At 43.2% G+C, this 21,361-nt stretch overlaps 1 protein-coding gene across 2 annotated transcripts in view; it reads right to left on the bottom strand.

Moving 5' to 3' along the window:
- The window catches only part of PLXNA2 (plexin A2), a 392,250-nt gene that overhangs the window by 25,927 nt on the left and 344,962 nt on the right, over window positions 1-21,361 (bottom strand). For both annotated transcript variants that reach the window (XM_081916268.1, XM_081916269.1), the window contains exons 23-26: window positions 12,570-12,636; window positions 9,049-9,195; window positions 7,316-7,475; window positions 7,017-7,120 (exon numbers count right to left, since the gene is read on the bottom strand). In XM_081916268.1, the coding sequence (XP_081772394.1) occupies window positions 7,017-7,120; window positions 7,316-7,475; window positions 9,049-9,195; window positions 12,570-12,636 (478 nt within the window). The remainder of the gene's footprint in view (window positions 1-7,016; window positions 7,121-7,315; window positions 7,476-9,048; window positions 9,196-12,569; window positions 12,637-21,361) is intronic.

Raw genomic sequence — 21,361 nt, 5'->3', positions numbered from 1 at the left:
ATTTGCTACAAATGTGTGTCACTTTTAAATGGTATGGGGCACTCAGTTATTGCAGGAAAATGAATTGTCCTCAGTTCAGGACTGAATAATAAACTGTGGACACCTTCTGACTGCCCTGTTTAGAACACACCTGCATTCATTGCATTGTCCAGTCCTGAAGCTTCTGTAATTTTGATAACTAAAAGGAACATTATTACTGAAAGTGAAAAGAAAATTTGTTAGGAATGAACTCAGAATTGTGACTAGCATTTGTAGAGTGTCACTTTGATAAGACTTCTGTCGCAGAAAGGCCAGCTGCTCTATGCAGCTTAAGCAATCTCTAGTTGGGTTGCTAAATGATCTGGTATACGCTAAAAAAGGATTGTGCACATTTGGCAGCAAATTATTGCTTTTTCATACTCATGAAATAGAAACAGCTATTACTGTCAGTTGGGGCAATGGGCTGATTAATGTAAAGGACAAACCAGGAGCACAGCAAAATGCTAGCATCCCTGAAATGCATGCCTTAGGCAACTGCTACTGAATACATGCATACGACAGCACACATGCCCCCACAACAGAGGTTGATTTAGCACAGCGAAAGAACAAAAGAACAGGGCATTTAAACCCTTACATGATCCTGGCAGAGCGGGTGATAGCCCCAGCTATTTATTAATGCTGAGACTTTCCACATTACCAAAGGGATTTGGATACTAGTTGATTCCCAATCATTTTAAATGGAGGCTGGGCCGGGATTTTCAAAGTGAAGGGAATTTGTGCTTTTTACTTATTTAGCTGCTTGTGAAAATCCCCACTTCTCCATTCCCTTTAATAACAGCTGAGGTGGCTTTGCAGAAATCTTAGCCTGCATTTGTACTATATTATACCAGTCTGCAAACCTACGACCAGAAGACTGCATTTTGATCTGCAGGCAAAATGTTGGTTTAGACAGGGCAGAAAGCAGCTCAAGCCCTGCTTAGCTATGAAGCTCCATGGGTGGCTGTGGGCAAGTCATGATCTCTCAGCTTTACCTGCTCTGCAGAGCAGCCATGAGGATAAAACAGGAAAGAGCTGTAAAGCACTCTGCACCTTGAAAAATGCTGCTGACATAACTCCTTCCAACAGTATGAATTTAATTCATGAAAAAGCTTCAAACAAGGAAGGGTTTGTCTGTATGAAGAATCCTGGAAGTAGCCCAGCACACCTGCATCTGATTTATATAATTGTCATGGATACAATTGCTTCTCATGTTTTTATTTTCACAAATTACATGTGGGAATACACTCCTGTGCTTGTGAGTGTGTGTGTAGAGACCCTGTACCATTGGCAAGAACTCTTTGACCACACTTCCACAGTAACACAAATAGGCAAGAGGATTTTCTGTGCAATTTGCCACAATTGCCATCATGCTGTTGGCTCATGATGATGCACCTGCACTGTCACAGGAGTTGCCGTGCCCTTCTGCTCCAGCCAAAATTTACAATGGATTCTTCCTTCTCCTGCCAAAATGGAACGTGACAAAACAGAAGCAGAGGGCATTACAGATGCATTACTGTCCAGGGTGACTTTCTTGGTAATCCCACAGTAGCCTATGAGGTATATTAATTCCTCACATACTGCACTGCAGTCAAGGATACTGGCCTGGGTTAACAATCTGTATTATAACTGGAACAAGGGGCACCACCCTGTTTAAAGGCCTTTCTAAGTTACTAGTTTGTTGCAGAAAAACATGCACTCTGCAATTGTTTTAGGGGATCCAAACGTCTTCTCTCTTGCCAGCCTCCCTAAATGTTATTGCAAGGAAATAACATTTTTGTGACAATAATTGCCATTGTTTTATCCCCGTGGTTGTCCCCCTGCAAGCACCTCTATGGTGAGTGATACATGACTGTAGCTCTGTGATTGCTATATGGGCACCAACTGGAAAGTTTTTATGAACACCTCAACAGCTACCTTATGAGAACTGGACATAGTACGACTGATGCTATGCCATATGGACCTGCCCACTTCTCAAGATCTACAGGGAGAGTCCCCCCCCATCTGCTCTTTATTTTACTGAGAACCGTGGCAGTCCTGGGCCAGTTAAGTGCTGCTGGCTTTAAAGCTTGGTTTTGTGAGCAGATAGGTTGTCAAGAGGGCCTCATTCAAGCCTATAACAATAACAATGAAAGCAATTGAAGGAGGCTAGATTTCTAAAGTGAAATGTTTTCTTCTTTGTACAGCATATAGAGAAGGGGTTACAGTGCGCAAGGGGAATCCTTTGAAAAGCTTCAAGAAGCAATATTTATTCTGAGCTGAAAGTTCAAGAGAAACAGACAGGCTGAAATAGTTTAATCAGCAATCTTACATCCAAGTACTGTAGGGTTGGAGGGAAACGGAAGGATTGTAATGGGTGCATAGGCCTACTGCATTCCCCTCAATCAGATAATATTTTCTTCCCAAGCAAAACTCTGGTTTGTCTAACTACTGAAGCTTCACTTTTCATCGTTGTCCAGAATTCCTTACTACTTCCCCCTCCATCCTTCCCAACTCTGCATCCTCCCCCCTTTCACCTAGTGCTTTCTCCTTCTATGGAGCAACCTCTCTTTAGTTGTTTTTCCATTCTGGAATCCTGAAATCTTCCAATTTACATATACGGTATGAATCTTTATGATAGACCACTGATAGTACAGCTGCTCCAACTCTCTGCTACTCTTGAATCTCAGTTGGGGGCAGGGAGGGAAGCAGGTTTTTCATTTTAAGTCCATTTTTCCTCTTGGAAGGCTGGAGGAGCTAATAATTAGCACAGTAGGGGGAACTGTGTGCACAGATGTGTGTGTTCAGTTTAAAACAGAGCCACAATATTTATAATATGGTCACAAGATATCTTTTATCATATTATGTCAGTGCCTTATCAGGTGTAGTGACTCTTGGTTTGTTTCTGGACCAGTTCAGAGTGTTGTCCTTTATACAGTATCTAAATAGATTGGGGCCAAGTCACTTAAAAGATTAGCTTTTCCATCTGTGTATATCTACTGAGAATTTAAGATCCTCTTCAAAGGTCCTGCTCAAATGACGCAAGATGAGCGGCTACTATGGACAGGACATTCTTGGTGGTGGCAACCTGACTGTAGAATAGCCTCCTTAGAGTGGCTTGCTTGACAATTTCTTTATGGTCTTTTTAGCAACAGATGTAATTTCTTTAATTGCCCAAGTCTTTAAAATAATTTGTGATTTTAAAATTTGGGCTCAGAGACTGATATATAATTGGTCTTATTTCTTTCTCTGTGGGTTAAAGTTTTTATGATGCTATTTATTTGTTTTGCTCTTTCATTTTTATTAATCAGTGTGACTCTTATTTCTTATAAGCTGCCCAAGAACTTATGACATTGGTGACCAATACAGTAACTAATAAGGACAGTACACGGGGTTGTATATCTTTTATCCAGATATTGGTTTGGCCTCAGAAACAGAACTTTATCAGGAACCTTTAGAGAATTTTCACTCCATAAACATCTGGATATTTTAAAAAAAACCTAATCGGAAACTGCATAAAGCCAGAGGACAGCCACCTGTTAGCAAGTTCCTTTCCTTTCCCACAGGAAAATGTAAAGCAGCTGCAACATGATCAGTCAGCCCCTTCTTCCAATCCTTCCCTCACCTGTCAAATATTCCTAACCACTGGCTCACTGGTGGGGAGGTAACCCTATCTCAGCAAGGGTTAAATCTGCTCTTAGTCTAGTGCACTCTCTATTTCACCCTAATCAGCACCTGCAATTGAAAATTCATTGAATTCCTCTGCCATGCAATCCTTGTCTGGACAATGTCATTTGCACACATTACAAGGCTGAATCCTTTGGGGAAATGGGGTTATCAAGCAGTGAATTGCAAGGGTTGCAGAGGTTGCCAGAAGCTGCATCTAGGAGACTGGCTCGTTTATTTGCTGACTGAAGATAAATAAATGGTTTATGCATGTGACACCAACAGTATATGTGGCCCCCAAAATCCCTGTAGTAGACACAAACCCTCCTGCTCAAACAGCAGGCAAGAATATGTTACCATTCCTAAAATAGGCAACTTAGGTTGCAATGCAAACTACACTTACAAAGGAATGTTTAATTTAACAAAGTTGGGGTTACCTCTGAATAAACATGCTTAAGATTGCACAGGATTCACCTGGGTGCTTTTTGACCATCACAAAGAGACAGTAATTTATTCACTTGGCTCATATTGAAATCCACGCAGACCCATATCATGCAAAGGATTCAACATACATTCCTGGGCATACAGATTTAGAAAAACTATTTTTTAAGTTTGCTAAATATAGTAAAGTGGTATACAGTGGTACCTCAGGTTAAGTACTTAATTCGTTCCGGAGGTCCGTTCTTAACCTGAAACTGTTCTTAACCTTAATCACCACTTTAGCAGGGCCTCCTGCTGCTGCCACACTGCCGGAGCACGATTTCTGTTCTCATCCTAAAGCAAAGTTCTTAACCCGAGGTAATTTTTCTGGGTTAGCGGAGTCTGTAACCTGAAGCGTATGTAACCTAAAGTGTATGTAACCCGAGGTACCACTGTACACTTTTCATGCCTTTTCAATTAACCAGTGTAGCATTTGCTTAACTTAACTGATATACACAAATGAATGATAATATTTACAGTAAAAGAAGGGTGTTGGGAACCTAATTTCTGGGGAAAAAATCCACGTGCCTGCTGTGTGTTCACTTGTCTTGTTTCTAAGAGGCTAGTGCAGTACAGAGCATTATGAGGGATACAATCTAATAATATTGAGAACTAGTAAAAGGAAAAGCAACGTGTCAGTTCAGGGGTGTACCTTTGTGACTAAAATGGAAATGCTTTGCAATTTAAGGGGTGTTTGTGTGATTATTATGGAGCTGACCCTACCCCCCAAATCACATAACTTTCTCTCTCTGTCTCCGTACTGAGCATGGACATCTGCAACAGGGAATGTTTATGTGCATAGACAACAGTGTGCATAGGCTTCAATGTGAACCTTGTGCGGTTAAGGCTCTACTTCTGAGGAAATCTATACAAAAGGAGGTCTCCATGTATAGGTTTTCCTCCTGCAGATGTCCAGTCAAATCAGTGTAGACAACAGCTCAGTCGGTAGAGCATGATACTCTTAATCTCAAGGTCATAGGCTCAAGCCCCACACTGGGCAAAAGGATTCCCTTGTAGTCCCTTCCAACTGTACAATTCTATGAATCTATGAAATCATGGATGGATGGCTGGAGCTAGGCAGAACAAGCAAGTGATACAGCTTCACTCCCTGGTAATTACAGGAGACCCTTCATACATCTAACTTGTGGAGGGGCTTTATGTTGAGGATATACATGCAGTCATAAACAGCATTTCTGATATTCAGTTTCAAGAAGTATTATGTTTTCATTGGGAAGAACAACACAGCTTTACTTTTTCTCTCTTATATTTCTATGCTTATGGGCATGTGGACATAACCACAGGATAAGAGCTGAATTGTCCTGAGTACCCCTCCCTCCTGAGAAGCCAATGGAGATGATGGCATTTGTGACATGGACAGGAGCAGATTACTGTACCCACCACCAGTCTTACTGCAAAGGAAAGCCACACATGCCTGTGTAATGGACTAAATTTAAGACAAACTGAAAAGGACTTCTGAAGGAGCAAGTGCTGAGGAAATCTGTTCTGTTTTAGGATATGCAGTAATACCTCCGCGAACATCCGCCTAGTCTAGCGTCCATTCCAGTGAACATCCATGGCAAACCTCGAAGTACCGGAATGGGTTACTTCTGGGTTTGCAGCTCGCACATGCGCAGAAGCATTAAATTGCGCATGTGCAGAAGCGCAAACCGCTCCGCATGTGCATGCAGACACGGCGCTTTGCCCTGCGTTCTTTTTGGCTAGTGGCCGGGGCTTCAGAACAGATCCTGGCCGCAAAACAAGGTACAACTGTACTGCACACAGAAAAATCAAACAATTCATAGAATTCATGGCCACGAGGGATTAACAATATCCTTTGAAATGATCTGAAAATTGTAGACCTGATAAAAATCACATGACCTTCTTACTTTAAATGCCAAGCATCTGGCTAAGCAAGAGTCAATCTCCCACCCTTTTTGATAAATAATTAGAAAAGTTACTAAGTAGGAGGTTTCATTGTAAAGGAATGGAAGTGTCAATTGAAACAAATGACAAAGCAGATAGGATTACTAAGACAGTGCATCTGCCCTTAGGAATGCTGTTCCACCACCTAGGGCTAATACAGTTCCATTCCAATACACACATTTCTTGTGTATCACTCCAGACTCAGATAAGCGGATGGGCTTGGTTGAGTATTCATACTTGGTGATCTGCAATGCAACATAATTAACCAGTTTCTGGCTTATGCAGCCTTTGCAAGTTTCATCAACACTGAATTTGCATGGCATGACAAATTATTTCCTCAAGTATTTGCTCAAAAGTCACAGATTGGCTCTGTGGCAGAGCAGGGAACTGAGCCCAGATCTTCACAGTATGGAGACAGTGACATATGAAATGGGCCAGTCTCCCTAAATTGAGCTGTAGCAGAGCTTTGTATGTGTGAATTGGTGGAAAACCAATTGCCCATGCAGCCTGATATCTCGGGACATTTGTTCTGACTATCGCTCTACCCAGCTGCATGATCTGCAGCCCGTGGCAGATTTCACCCCCACACTCCTCTGTCACATTCCAGCCCTCCGCTTCTGACAGGGCAGCTACTACACTGGCCTCGGTATCCTTAGCGCTGGGAGCTCAGCTCCTCTGCATATGCTGTCTGTCTTGTGAACACGGCTGGCATTTTTAATTTAGTCAATTTTCAGCTCTGCTTGTTCCTGTGAGATGTGTGTCAGGGCTGTTTTCCCTTTTAATACGTGAACACATTGAGCCGTTCTGATTTATCATAAGAATGTGACTCTCTCTGCCTGTCTTGTTAGAGGAGATACAGAGGAATTAAATTTCTGTGGTGGTTTTTTTTTTTTTTGCTTTGTCTTCCGCTCAGCTGATTTCTGTGGACTGAATTCTAGGCTTTACTTGCTTACCTGATAATGAATCAAGGTGTTTAGCCGCTTCCAGTCACCCTCAATCTTGGTGGTGATATCTTCATCCTGAAGGACCACACGTGCTATTCGGCCTTGCCGCCACTCTGCAGGAGAAGGAAGACAATGTTAGACAATCAAGAACAGAGGCACAGTCATCTCATTGGTAGGATGGTTCTCTGAAATGCTGAACCTCCAAGAAAGGAAGAATGGTTAAATTATTCTTCTATTGATTCCCGTGTAACTGCTGTTCCCACCCCATTTCCATAAGTAGCTCTTTCCCAAACCAAGTATGTTCCTACCCAAGTCCATGTCAACAGCTCGTGGCCTTTGTGAGTATGGGACATTTTTATACACTGCATCCAGAATCTTCTCTTTGACCTGAGTGATGGTGTCACAGTTCAACACTTTCACAGGAATCTCAGGACTGTTCTCATTGTCTGGATTCACACAGTTCAAGATCTAGAGAAGAGAAAAGAATGGGAATATTAAGATGAACTCAGAAAAGCTAAGAAGAAATCATCTGCATATTACAGGAATTCTCAACCCAAGTTGGAGGTATAAAAATGCCTGTTCACAATTAAGTCCTATTTAGACAGGGAAGCTAAACTGATAAAAAAAATGATTTTCCATTTCATAGAAAGCATGTGGAGACCTAGATCTGTAAGTATGCAGAGATGTAGTCTACATAATTACAAATACAATTGCGTACATACAATTACTGTAGCTCTCTCTGTCCCTTGGGAAGGTGGATAAAATTTGTGCATGGATGATGCCCACGGGTGATGTACATAATGCTTTGGAAAGCCTGGTTCATCCCTTCAGATTACGGATGGATGGCTTGCTCTTTGTCCGGTTTAAGCGTATTTTATTTTTAGACACTAACAGATTAACTCTGTCCTGTTTTTGCAGTTTAATGTGCAGGTTTTTTGGGGGGTTTTTTAACACAAATCTACACCAATGTAGTTAAAAACAGGAACTAATGAGGTGGTCTAGTGCAGGGGTGCCCAAACGTTTTTCAAAGAGGGCCAGTTTTGATGAAGTGAACATGCATGAGGGCCGACTGAAGTTGCTGAGCTTTTTAAAGGATTTTACCCCAGGACATGGGGCCCGGATTAAATCGACTGGTGGGCCATTTTAGGCCCCCAAAACAGACTTTGGACATGCCTGGTCTAGGGGCTTTACAATCTTTTCCCTCTTTTCTCCAACAGGACCTAGCCACCTGGAACTGCTAAGAAGTGTGACTGGCTCCACACAGGTAGCAAACAAGGTGGCAAATGCCTCCTGGCAATATTGGTGTTGGGATATGATGCTCTGCCTAGGGATATTGTCTGAGGAAAAATGTGATTGTCACTTTGAACCCATGGTATTCACTATGTCCCCCCCCCAATACATTTGTCTAATGTCCTTCCCAGGGACAATGTATACATTGGACCAAGAGTTTTGTACAGGTGAGTCCACACTGGGATGTGATTCCCCCCTCCAATATTCCTTCCCCATTTGTAATTCAACTGTACATATACTATACTATATTATATTATACTATACTATACTACGGTTTGAGTCCTTTAAAAGAGGCCCCGTGGATACAGAGTACACATATTCCACGGGGCCTCTTTTAAAAAACTCACCTGTATCATGGAACATCAGCCACAATTCTGAAAATGAGGGTTGGAACTAGCTGAGATGGCTAACTGCCTATTTCCACCCTATGTGGAATCTTTAAGCATTTTCCCTATCATTAAAAACAATGGCCTGGCTTAAAAGTAAAAGTATTAGGTTTGTATTACTATTCACTAAGGTGCCTGGGCTTCACATCTTTTCTCAGGAAGCTTCTCTGCTTGGATATGGACCTAGAGTTTCCACAATAAGAATCACCATGAAAACATTCTACTATTATATAAAGCACCTGGGACAGGAAAAAATTGCCACCTAACTTCCCCATTCAATCTATGTCCAGCCCTGGGGATTATGTTCCCCATAATGGCTGATGGCTGGTGCAACCAAAAATTGTTCAGAGAAGGCACCCACTCACTAGAGTTTTGTACTCAATCTGCTGCCGGATCAGCTTGTCCTCACTCAGGGAATAACGTGCCTCCCCCGTAATGGCATCAATTGGGCCTTTCTCCATCTGTTGCTTGATGGCACAGTACAACATGAAGAGTGGCTCTCCAGCACATTCCTGTTTGACACAGAACACAAGAGAACTTGCACACTGATAAAGATAGAACTTGTCAAAGGCAGAGAAACCATGGCAAACAAGTATAATTTAAAAGCAGCTACACAACCCTCCTGATTTTTTAAATTCATTGAGCTTCACAAGCAATGTTGGCTGATTTGAGTTTGCATGGTTTTGGTTTCTAAAGATTACAGGATGCGCTGCAAAAATATGTAACCAGAAAGGATGTGTCCTTGTTTTATGCACCATTTAGTAAGGAAAACACAAACATTGGCTTTTACACCTAACATGTATACTGATCAGTTTCATTATAGGTGTTATGTGATGTCAAGTGACTGACAATGGGGTGATCCTGCCCATCTGCCAAAATGACCCATGGAGGGTTGGCCGCATTTGCAGCCAAGACTCCGGCTAGATCCAATTCCCTGCCCTAGAGATAAGTTCATAATACTGCTCAATTTACTGGGGATGTACCTCACTAAATAGTGTTCAAAACATGTGTGCTTTCAGTTTGGTCAGTATTAATAGTTAAGCAATAAAATAAAGCATTAAATATGAAACATTCACAACTAAAGTATCTAAATAAACCAGAAATTCAAGAAAAAGAAGTCACATAATATCTCCCTTGTTACATTTAATCAACTACAAAGACACTTTTCTTTTTATGTTATTACAAAAATTCACCCACTCCTCTCTGATCCCTTGGCTAAAACTCTGATTCATTCTGTGGTAATCTCCAGCCTTGACTACTGCAACATTCTCATCTTTAGCTTCCTCCTTTTATATCTAAGTTTTCTCACATTGCTCCAAAACTCTGCTACCAAAATTATTATTCTGCCTCAACCCACATGATGCAGAAGCTCAGGAAAGCTCAGTCAGTAAAGCATGAGACTCTTAATATCAAGGTCGTTGGTTCAAGCCCCATGTTGGGCAAAAGATTCCTGCATTGCAGGGGGTTGGACTAGATGACCCTCCTGGTCCCTTCCAACTCTATAATTCTACAATTCCATGACACCACTCTTCAAATCCATCCACTAGATGTGCAACTGCATTTGCCCATATGTATTATTGCCTCCCCCCACCCCACTTTATTTTTGATTGCAAGCTCCTGAAGAGCAGGTACATCGTTAATTTTACCTATAGGACTCTAGAAGTCATCAAGTATATAGATGGTGTTGTGTAAACAATAATTACGATCAGTGCTATTTTTCTAGTAAAAGAGCTGTTGGAGCTCACCAAGAACTTCTCCCTTGTTCTCTTAGAATGGCAATGGCGCCCATCTGAGAGGTGCCAGAACTGAGCTCCAGTGAGCTTCGGCTGGGAAAAAAGCCCTGATCCCAATCATCAAATGTATAAAATGGGGAATAACTGTCTATTGGACTGCATTATAAAACACCACAAGATCAAACAGGCGCCAACATCTGTAGCCATCTGAAGTAGCCATAAACTGTATTCAATGTCTAAAATAAAATATGAATATCCAGCTCTTGATACAGTGGTGCCCCGCAAGACGAACGCCTCGCAAGACGGAAAACCCGCTAGACGAAAGGGTTTTCCGTTTTGGAGGCGCTTCGCAAAACGAATTTCCCTATGGGCTTCCTTTGCAAGACGAAAGCCCATAGGGAAATCTCCAGGGACAGCGGGGAAGTGCAGCGCGTCTTCCCCACTGTCCTCGGACCTCCTCCGAAGGCTGGCGGTGGGGCGGAGAGCCCTCCTCCCCCCGCCAGGCTTCGGAGGGCTTCTCCGAAGGCTGGCGATGGGGCGGAGAGCCCTCCTCCCCCCGCCAGGCTTCGGAGGGCTTTTCCGAAGGCTGGCGATGGGGCGGAGAGCCCTCCTCCCCCCGCCAGGCTTCGGAGGGCTTTTCCGAAGCCTGGCGATGGGGCGGAGAGCCCTCCTCCCCCCGCCAGGCTTCGGAGGGCTGTTCTGAATGTTGGCGGTGGGGAGGAAAAACCCTCCTCCCACCGCAAGCCCCAGGAACAGAGGAGAAGCGCTGTGTGCCTTCCCCTCTGTTCCCGTATCTGTCCGAGGCTGGCGGTGGGGTGGAGAGACCTCCTCCCCCCGCCAGGCTTCAGAAGGCTCCTCCGAAGGCTGGCGGCGGGAGGTCTCTCCGCCCCACCGGCAGCCTTCGGAAGGCTGCTCCAAAGGCTGGCGGCGGGAGGAGGTCTCTCCCCCCCACGGCAGTCTACGGAAGGCTGTCCTGAAGACTTGCGGTGGGAGGAGGGTTTTCCTTCCCACCGCCAAAATTCAGAATGCTGTTCTGAATGTTGGCGGTGGTGAGGAAAAACCCTCCTCCCACCGCAAGCCCCGGGAACAGAGGAGAAGCGCTGCGCGCCTTCCCCTCTGTTCCCGTACCTGTGCTGAAGGCTTGCGGTGGGGAGCAAAGCCCTTCTCCGCACCGCCAGCCTGGCAAGCGGTCTCCATAGGAACGCATTAATTGATTTTTAATGCATTCCTATGGGAAACCGTGCTTCGCAAGACGAAAAACTCGCAAGACGAAAAAACTTGCGGAACGAATTAATTTCGTCTTGCGAGGCACCACTGTAATGCATTAGATACAGTATAGGAGAATGGGGAACTGAACTGCATTGGCTTGAGACCAGTAGAGTATTTCGTCTTCCTACTCTTTTCTCTTTTAATCTGTTGTATCTGTGCCTTGATTTCCCTCTGCTGAGTACACATGTGTGACATTTCAGATTTGTAATGTAATCTAGAAAGTCATGTGCTAAGGGAACCAGTATAGAACACACCTGTACTACAATCCTAAATCATCCTGACTTCCCCCATGTGAATCTAGGGAAAGTGCTGGGAATTATTTTGCAGAATTATGGCCTTTTCAAATAGTAACAGTTCCCAGAATGCATAGCAGAGGGTAGTGTGGGCAAAAACCCATTCACAGATTAGAGAACCAAAGCTGCATTTGTACACAGGACTGGGCAGTCTCTACACTTTTCTCCTATTACTCCCTGTCTCTGGGTTTAACTTCCTCCAGCCACTTGAAGAGTTAATACAAAGCTTACATGCAGATTAGACAATGTCTGGTCTTTATTGAACTTTTGATCTGATTTGTGATACAACAATGAGAATTCATCCTGATTTGCTTATGTGGTGATTTTACACCTTCCTATTAATTATTTGTCCATCCCACACTTCTAGCGCATTTCCCCATTACTTTCCTAACTTCATAAAGTCTGGTTTTTGTGTGTGCTAGGGTTACAAAGCACTTTAATCCACTTTAATTATGGAAACCTACATTTCTGGCTTAAGCTTGCATCCTTACTGCAAAATGCTGATGCTCTGGAGGTGACCACAGAAAACAAGAACTTGCAAAGAACATAACAAAGGAAATGGATTCAGGGTAGAAGCAGCTGACTCTTTACCTTTAGGAATTTGTGGAGGAGGAAAGCAAACCAATTAGTCAACATCTTCTCAGCCACTGACTCAGTCCTGGGAAGAGATTAGAAGGAGTTTTATTAAGCCCACATCAAAATAAAAATAAATGAATAGATCATCATAATTTAATTTGTATGTTGCCTTTAGATGGCTAGAGCCATGCTGAAGGCTGCTTGAAACATGAAAAGATTTACACAATTGCAAACATAACAAAAGTAGTCATAAATAAAATACACCAAAAAGCACACAACCATAATTGAAAAATTCCAACAAGTCCCACAGAAATCATTCTAAGATCAAAAAATTAAGATACAAAATATTAATATCAATAACAGCTGCAACAACCAAACCACCTAAACAATACCTCAACCCAAAAGTAAGGACTAGTTTAACTTCTCCCTCCCTCCTAAATTAAGCACAGTAGCTTTTTATGTGAACAGTCCTGAAACCTCCGGGTATAGGGAAGTATATAAATTCAATCAATCAATCAATCAAAAATATAGGATTGCAAAGACTCCTCCATTTACAATCTTTTTCTTCGCAGAACCAGGGGATTAGTGCCAGGGCACCAATGCAATAGAAAAATGTGGCATTTCATCACACAATATAATTGTGTATCTGTCTGTATTTTTTTATTTTTAGATTTTTCTGCTTTTTGATGAAATAATGGACAAAAGGCACAGCAGCAGACAATACGCTAAGTAACAGAAAGCCATCTGCTGCAAGAAAAATAGTTCAAACAAAGATAAACATAAACTCCACAATGTACTCTGAGGGCAAAACTAAACGTGAACTACAGTAGGGATCTATTGCAATACTCATTGCTGCATATGCTATGTGCTAATATCTATCAAGCTGTGAACTACAATGTTTCAGTGTTCCTTTCAGTGGAACATGCAGCCTTATCTTACTACAAAGCAAGTTGGAACCCCAATTTATTGTGAGAAGGGCTACTGCCTTGGTCACAACTAACAATTGCTGGGCGAGGGACACTCTGTTTTCCTAATACTGTACCTGCTATGTGAGCAACAGCACCCAAAGAGTTAAATAGCCCTTTTAAGTTTGGAAGTAGGAAAATGGTACGCTGAGCTTTTTAAGGCCACCACACCTCTCCTGACTGCATCAGAAATGGTGCATTTTTCAAGGCTAATCTTAGAAACAACAAGTATGCATTCATTTGTCCAAGCAGCAGATGATGTTCTTGGGGCTCACGATACAGAGAACGTGTGTCCTAATCCCTGTGGAATTCAAAGTTCTGTCATTGGGTGGCCTTTGGGTAAGACATACTCTCCCAACCTATCTTACCTGACAAGACTTGCTGTGGGGCTAAAACAGCCTTCCCCAACCTGTTGCGTCCTAGATATTCCACACTACGACAACTATTGGCTCAAGCCAGCACAACTGATAGCTGTTGTATAACCCAAAGCATCTTGTGGTCAATAGGCTGGGGAAGGCTGAACTGAAATGCCACAGGGAGCTCCTTGGTGGAAGGGTGGGAGCCAATGGAATACCTATAATAATAGTAATTGTTAGGAAATGTCAGTTTCCCACCTTCAGGGTGTCTGAAAATGTGATTGCAATGCATTCCAGCAGAAAGTGGGGGAGGGGGGTTGAAGGAACAAGAAAAATTGACTTTAATGCCATCGTTTATGAATGCTGGAAGGTCCCACTCTTGATTTTTGATCAATTGGAATTGGAAAGTCAATCTGAAGCTTTTGTCCCTTCCTCTGCCCCTCCCACATTTTCAGCAAGAAGTAAATGCAGATTGCTCATGAACTGAAAGTAACAAAGCCCAGCTGACAGCCCATCACAGCAGCCCCTCTGAAGGGGGTGCCTGGTGGAGCTGTAACTCCTCACACTTGGTGCAAATTATACCCTGTAGCTCAGTAAATCACTGGAATTTGTGGCTGGTGGCAATCAAGGACAGCAGAGTGACAATGGCAGGGGAAATTGCAGCTTTTCTCAAGGGCCACACCCAGCACTAGCTCCTCACATTGTGTCCAAGATTATCTCTAATTTAAATACAATGGTTCTTAATGATAGTTTTTAATGCTGGCACGGCAGGATTGCTGATTCCTCTTTAAAAGTGATACAGCCTCTGTTCCTGGGAAATGGGGAAGATTTTGAAAGATGCATCAATGAAAGGAGTAGAGTTCCTGTTCTCACTACGTGCTGAGCCAGGGTGTTCATAGAGCAGCTGTAGATGAGCTACTTAATTTATTACCAGCTGTGCCAGCTGAAAACATGCTGCAAATGAATCTTTTTCAAGGCAGGATGATATCCTTTATAAGTGGAACGTCTATAGACTTTCTTCCATAGGACACTGATCAGTGGCGATGTTTAACCATCTGACTTTCCCACCAGCAACGAACAGCGCTGCAATGCATCATTCAGCTGCACGTTGTCCTAAAATTATATGCTAGGGTGCATCTTTCTCAAATGACAATGAAGTATACAGTGCTTTAGTAAGAATCCGCTTTTGGCAGAGTAACTGGTCACCAGAGATCCAGTAAACACTTTTTCCTACCTTACAACTGGTACAGACATTTTTCAAATAGTTTCAGGCATGACTCTTTGCTACTTGATGAGTGAAGGTGAGATTCTAGAGATTTTTCTTTATATAGAAAAAGGAGGGGCTATTGCTCAGCAGTGTTGAATGCTGCATTCCTGTTGACATCTCTGTTTAGACAATTTCAGGTACGAGGGCTTGGAAAATATGTGACAAAGGTCACTTCAAATATTTTTCTTGACAGTGTGGTTAATCTTCCTAATTTACTAATGTTAGGGAATCTCCCATGTTGTACGGATCAAAGTTTAAATAATATCTGGTTCTACTGTACTTATACAAGACAACAAATTCTGGGGTATGGAAACTTATTCCTAAAAGCAGAGCAGATTGCTCAAATTCTATCTGTCTCCCACTCCAAACACACACACACACACACACACACACACACACACACAGAGAGAGAGAGAGAGAGAGAGAGAGAGAGAGCTAGAATTGGGTTTTCATAGAATACCAACTATTTTAGGAAAGGAAGTATGCTGCGGATAGAGTGGCAGAAGACAGTATAGAACTAGGAACAGAAATTCATCTAAAGCAATCATGATTATGGTACAAACTTGCTTTTGAAAAAAATGAAAACCAAGAATCAGAGTCCACATTCTGTGTCAGATTCCATGTAAAGACCATATTGTCATATACTATATGAAATTGTAGGTCAATATGTTTTTATGTATCCTGTCTGCCCCTCATTCCAGGAATAGTGTTGATATGGAATATGTTATTGTTTCTCTTTGCCAACAATTCACAGACCCTCAGAACAAATATTAACTATAGCTTTGCAGCTCCATCTATTTTTGTATGTTTGCTTTTTTACTCCATAAACAGATGCATGTATAAAATGTGTAGGGAACTGTGAAGACAAAGGATTTCCACATCACAAATAGTGATTTGATGAGAGGAAAGTACCTTGCTAATGCCTTCTGTTTTTTAAAAAAATGATTCTGACAATGAGAAAAAATAATAGTTAACTTCTATGAAACACCTTGAATAAACAAGCAGTCAACAGTAAACAAATATACCAGTCCATTGAAAAAAATAAAAAATACCGGTATGTATCCAGATCATTAGGCAAATGATCTAAAAAAGCCATACACAGAGAAAGTTGTAACAATCCTGATAATGGCCGCTTACCGTCCTATCCGCAGTGAGTGGCAGCTGCGACCCGGTGCGGTTCTCTCACCTTGCCTCGCTTAGTCTTGCAGCCTCCCTGGCCACCACAGAGACTCTCAGGTTCCTGTCAAAAGCTGGAGTCAAATGAGCCAATCTGTGGTGTCCGGGGTGTGTGGCCTGGTGAGCGGACCTAAGGGAGGCAGGCTTCCTTCAGATCCACCCACCATCTAATTAGCCCGGCCAACCCTGCACGCGGCAGTCCAGCTGCCCTGGAGCATCACCCACCCTGCCCCCTCCTTTCATTAGTAGCTGCTTTCTGCTAACTCATCCCTTTCAGCTAGATGGGCTTTGCTGTGGTCTGTTGATGGTTGCCATGTTTGGGGCCAGGAAGGAATATTCCCTGCATGGCAGGTTTTGCCTTCCCCATAGCACTAGGCACAACTTTGGCAGTTTAGGTTTAGGTCTTGGGAGGAATCCTATAGCATTTCATCCAAGCGGGGGTGGGTGGGGGTGAAGTGGTGACTCATCCCCCTCTTTTTCTCCCTGGGGCGGCGCTAACAGCGTACCCTATTAGAGGAGTCTGGAGGGAAGTCTCTGTCCAAAGAGTCAGTTGTGTGGGCTAGTGGGCCATAGAGCTCCCCTCAGCATTTGGGAGCCATCCATGTAAACCTGTGTTTTGCGATGGATCCACCCCCAAATCCCTCATGCATCAGTCCTCCCAGCAGGGTGGGCCTGAGAGGGATATACGTTTAATGCCTATGCCAAGGCTTCCTACATCTGAAATCAATAAAGATGTGGCCATTTCAAATCCCAGACAGTTGTCATGTCCACCTATTAACCCTCTTTACTGATTGGGCACACCAGAATGGGAGCTCTGTGGCTAGACATGCAACAGTTCGAACCATTAGGTCCCAAACAAGCAAATAATCTGCATTTTTATCCCAGCTGTTGTTCAACAATTTTGAGTTTGAACAGAGGCCCAGGGGGAGGGGAAGTTTTATGTTTTCTCCAATTTGATCATACCACATCTCATCTTGTGACTTTACACTGTTTTTGTTTTTCTGTACAGAATTCAGTTTAAACTTGTTTTGGCACTTAACATATTTCCCCTGTTACTTCTTTATGATTGCTCCTAATATTCTTTCTTCATCCTTCTTGTTAGGTATGATGTTTCTCATCCTATTGTTTATCTTAACCACGTTTCACCCTTGGACTGAATTCAGACTGGCTCAGAACAGAACTGCTGCAATCAAAGGGACTTGAGATAATTGTGACTTCAGTGGGTGATTTCAACAAGTCTGCTCTAAGCATAACAATGTCTGGATCCAGAGCCCGCCTTTATAGAAACCTTTATCGGACCAGGTGTGCAGCCTGATTCTGTGTATGTGTTGAATCAGCACTAAAAGTAAATCCCACTGTGTTCAATGGGGTTTGCTTACAAGTAAGTGTTCAGAGGACTGCAGCCTTAGACTGAAAGTCACTATAACAAACAATAAATATCAGGTATGATCTAAATAACTATGAAACTAACTGTGTGAACCCAAGGGGGCTTTTCTCACAGCCCCACTCCCTGACCATGATGCATGGTAATTTGCTTTTCCAGCTGAAGGGCATCTCATAAAGCAATTTGTGAAACTGCATGCGAGTCAGCTGTTCAAAGGGGGGGGAAAGACCATAAGTTTGACTGGGCTAGACAGAGAAGGATCTTTGGATACTGACTGTTAAAAAAACAAAAATAAAATCATTACTATAGTTTTGTTGCCACTGTAATGATTTTGAATGTCATCACTGGAAAAGGAACACCCAAATCTGTGCTAATTTCCTGAGTTCCAGCAAGAAATATATACACATTCTTCACCCATTACACTGAGCTCCCACAGTAAGTTTCTAATCTTCTGCATATCATTTTGCCACCCACATCTTACTGTGTTCAGCAATCTCTGAAATCTGGCCTGTGCTGGAGGTCCCACAAGCACTCCCTTAATGCTTTCTTTCCATGTTTTGGAGGGACCTCTGCTATTCTCTCATCTGCTAAAGAGGACCTTCTGATCTGGAAGTACTGCATTGACCCACACAGCAGGTATGCTTTTTGCTCCACAGACTCGGAAAATACTGCTATAGATCTGCCTCTAAAAATATTAAATAAGCTCTCAAAGATTAAAGCAGCATGGGACCATCCCCAGACTCAAAGAAAATCCTTTTCATATTGACCACATAACGACAGCAAATCACACTCCAGAGATGAGCCAGCTTAAAAAAAAGTTGGGGGGGGGGAGGAAGCCTGACGCCAGAAACCAAAGCCCTTTGGCTGTCTAGAAGCAAGGGGAATAAAACTAAGCCAATCAAAGAGGTTTAGGAGATTCCCTGAAAAATCAATGTGTATTTTATTAATTTTTCTTGGGTTTGTCTGGGACTCTGAACTGCCTGTCTGATTCTTGTTCTAAGTACAAGCATAGCAATTTCATTTAGTATCAACTTTCCCTAGATTCCTGAAAAGGAAAGTGTAATGAGAGACAGAGGGGGAAGGGGGTGGGGAAGGGGGGAAACAAACGCCAGCTAGAAAGTGCTTCCATCCCAGATCTCAAAAATAAAATAAAATAAAATAATTTCCCACTTTGTGGCTGCTCATTCATTATTAACTTAGAACAAAATGTTCCATCTCACAATATTTTGCATACTAAATAAAACTCAAGGAGTCTGCCGATCCACAGGGCTGGAACAGGCCTTTATTTGTAGCTTTCTGTCTGAAATGTTTGATCTTCACACAGTGGAGTAGGCTTTTAAGTTGTTTTGCTGTTCCCTCTGGTTCCCTCCTTGCATCTTTCCCTTGCCTTATGAATAACTGCTACTTCTCATTAACCCTTCTGAAGCTGCTGCTGCGGTTTCATCAGACCTCATGGTTCCTCCTCTCAACCTCAGCAGCGTGTCATCTATCAAAGTAAACAACAGAGCAGGAGCAAGGGGAAGAGTGGTATAGCACTCCCGGCATTGCATTTCTGGGACAGAAGAGGTGAAATGCAACACACTGTGCGCTGAAGTGCAGGAGAAGGTGACTGTCTTAAATGCACAGCTGGAAAGCATTCTGCATAGTGAGACCTTCGGGGATCACTTGGGGTTGCAATATTCAGGTCTCACCTGCCCTCCACATGGACTTTATGTTTAGAAAACTACTCTAACTTTCATAACTACACTCCATTGATTTTTTCCCCACTAAAGACCAGAATTCTTTGCAAAAGAAAAAGGTGGCATGTGAATATCTGAGGTTCTTTATATGCTAGATCTAACCCTGAACTCTAATATTCACACCGTTTTCTTAAATTTGAAAGCCTGAAACTTGTAGATTGCATGTGAAGCAGTAGAAGGTGGAATGTTCACTTTTGCACAGGCCGTGTCCAGAAAGTGGTGTCGGGGGATGAGTGTTCAGACCCCTGGGCTCTCACTTGTGGGGTGCCTCAGGGTTCTGTCCTCTCCCCCATGCTTTTTAATATCTATATGAAGCTGCTGGTAGAGATCATCAGGGGGTTTGGGCTGGGTGTTCATCAGTATGCAGATGATACCCAGCTCTGCCTCTCTTTCAAATCAGAACCAGTGAAGGTCCTGTGTGAGTGCCTGGAGGCAGTTGGAGGATGGATGGCAGCTAACAGATTGAGGTTGAATCCTGACAAGACAGAAGTACTGTTATTTGGGGGCAGGTGGGTCCTGAATAGGGTAACTGTGCCCCTGAGGGACCAGGTGCGCAGCCTGGGAGTCATTTTGGACTCACAGCTATCCATGGAGGCGCAGGTCAATTCTGTGTCCAGGACAGCTGTCTACCAGCTCCATCTGGTACGCAGGCTGAGACCCTATCTGCCCGCAGACTGTCTCGCCAGAGTGGTGCATGCTCTAGTTATCTCCCACTTGGACTACTGCAATGCGCTCTACATGGGGCTACCTTTGAAGGTGACTTGGAAACTGCAATTAATCCAGAATGCAGCAGCTAGACTCGTGACTGGGAGTCACCGCCGGGACCATATAACACTAGTCCTGAGAGACCTGAATTGGCTCCCAGTATGTTTCTGAGCACAATTCAAAGTGTTGGTGATGTCTTTTAAAGCCCTAAATGGCCTCGGTCCTGTATACTTGAAAGAGCATCTCCACCCCATCGTTCAGCCTGGATACTGAGATCCACTGAGGGCTTTCTGGCACTTCCCTCATTGTGAGAAGTGAGGTTACAGGGAACAAGGCAGAGGGGCTTCTTGGTAGTGGCACCTGCCCTGTGGAACGCCCTCCCAGCAGATGTCAAGGAAATAAGCAACTATCGTACTCTTAAAAGACATCTGAAAGCAGCCCTGTTTAGGGAAGTTTTTAATGTTTAATGCTGTATTGTGTTTTTAATATTTGATTGGGAGCCGCCCAGAGTGGCTGGGGAAACCCAGCCACATGGGCAGGGTATAAATAAATAAATAATAATCTGCTTGAACTCCAACAAAGAGATCAATTTTTCTCCTTGGGGCCTCATGAACATTCCTAGTACAAGACACACAGAATCTTCATATGAGCAGAGCAAACCAAATGAAGCAGTGTACTGCATCTGGAGCCTAACTGCTCACACTGTCCAGGCAGACACAGAGCGAGCAGTAATATAGGAAACCTGAACACGCCTTGTTTACATGGATGAAGGCTAGAAAGGGGTGTGTGAGTATGTGTAGAAACTAGTTCACTGTACAAAAGTAATATTTACATTCATTGCTCCAGCCACTTTTGCCTCAAGCCCTGCCCATCACTGGCATGTGGCCCCTATAAGATTGCCCAGAAAAGAAAGTGTATCTCAGGCTGCAAAAAGCTTTCTGTGCTAGCTCTATACTGCTCAACAGGATCCTGTGCTGGGCTGTGGACTACTGCTCTGTCCCAGTTTAGTAGTTCTTATTTTACTTTGAGTAGCATTAGTGTTATCTGAGGGTTGACTTTCCCAGCATCTGACTCTGCCACAAGAAAGGCTGTCAGGGATTTCTTTCTAAGCCTTCTTCAGGCAGAGAAACATCTGCTTCTGACTTAATTCTTTTCCCTTTTCAGCTCCAAGACGCCTTCACAGCTCATAACTGGATGCACTGAAGACTCTGGGTT

The sequence above is a fragment of the Podarcis melisellensis genome, assembly GCF_964234715.1.
Source record: "Podarcis melisellensis genome assembly, chromosome: 6".
In the NCBI taxonomy this organism is placed as follows: Eukaryota; Metazoa; Chordata; class Lepidosauria; order Squamata; family Lacertidae; genus Podarcis; species Podarcis melisellensis.
The sequence above is the reverse complement of the archived record's forward strand: the minus strand, read 5'-3'. Positions and strand labels throughout refer to the sequence as shown.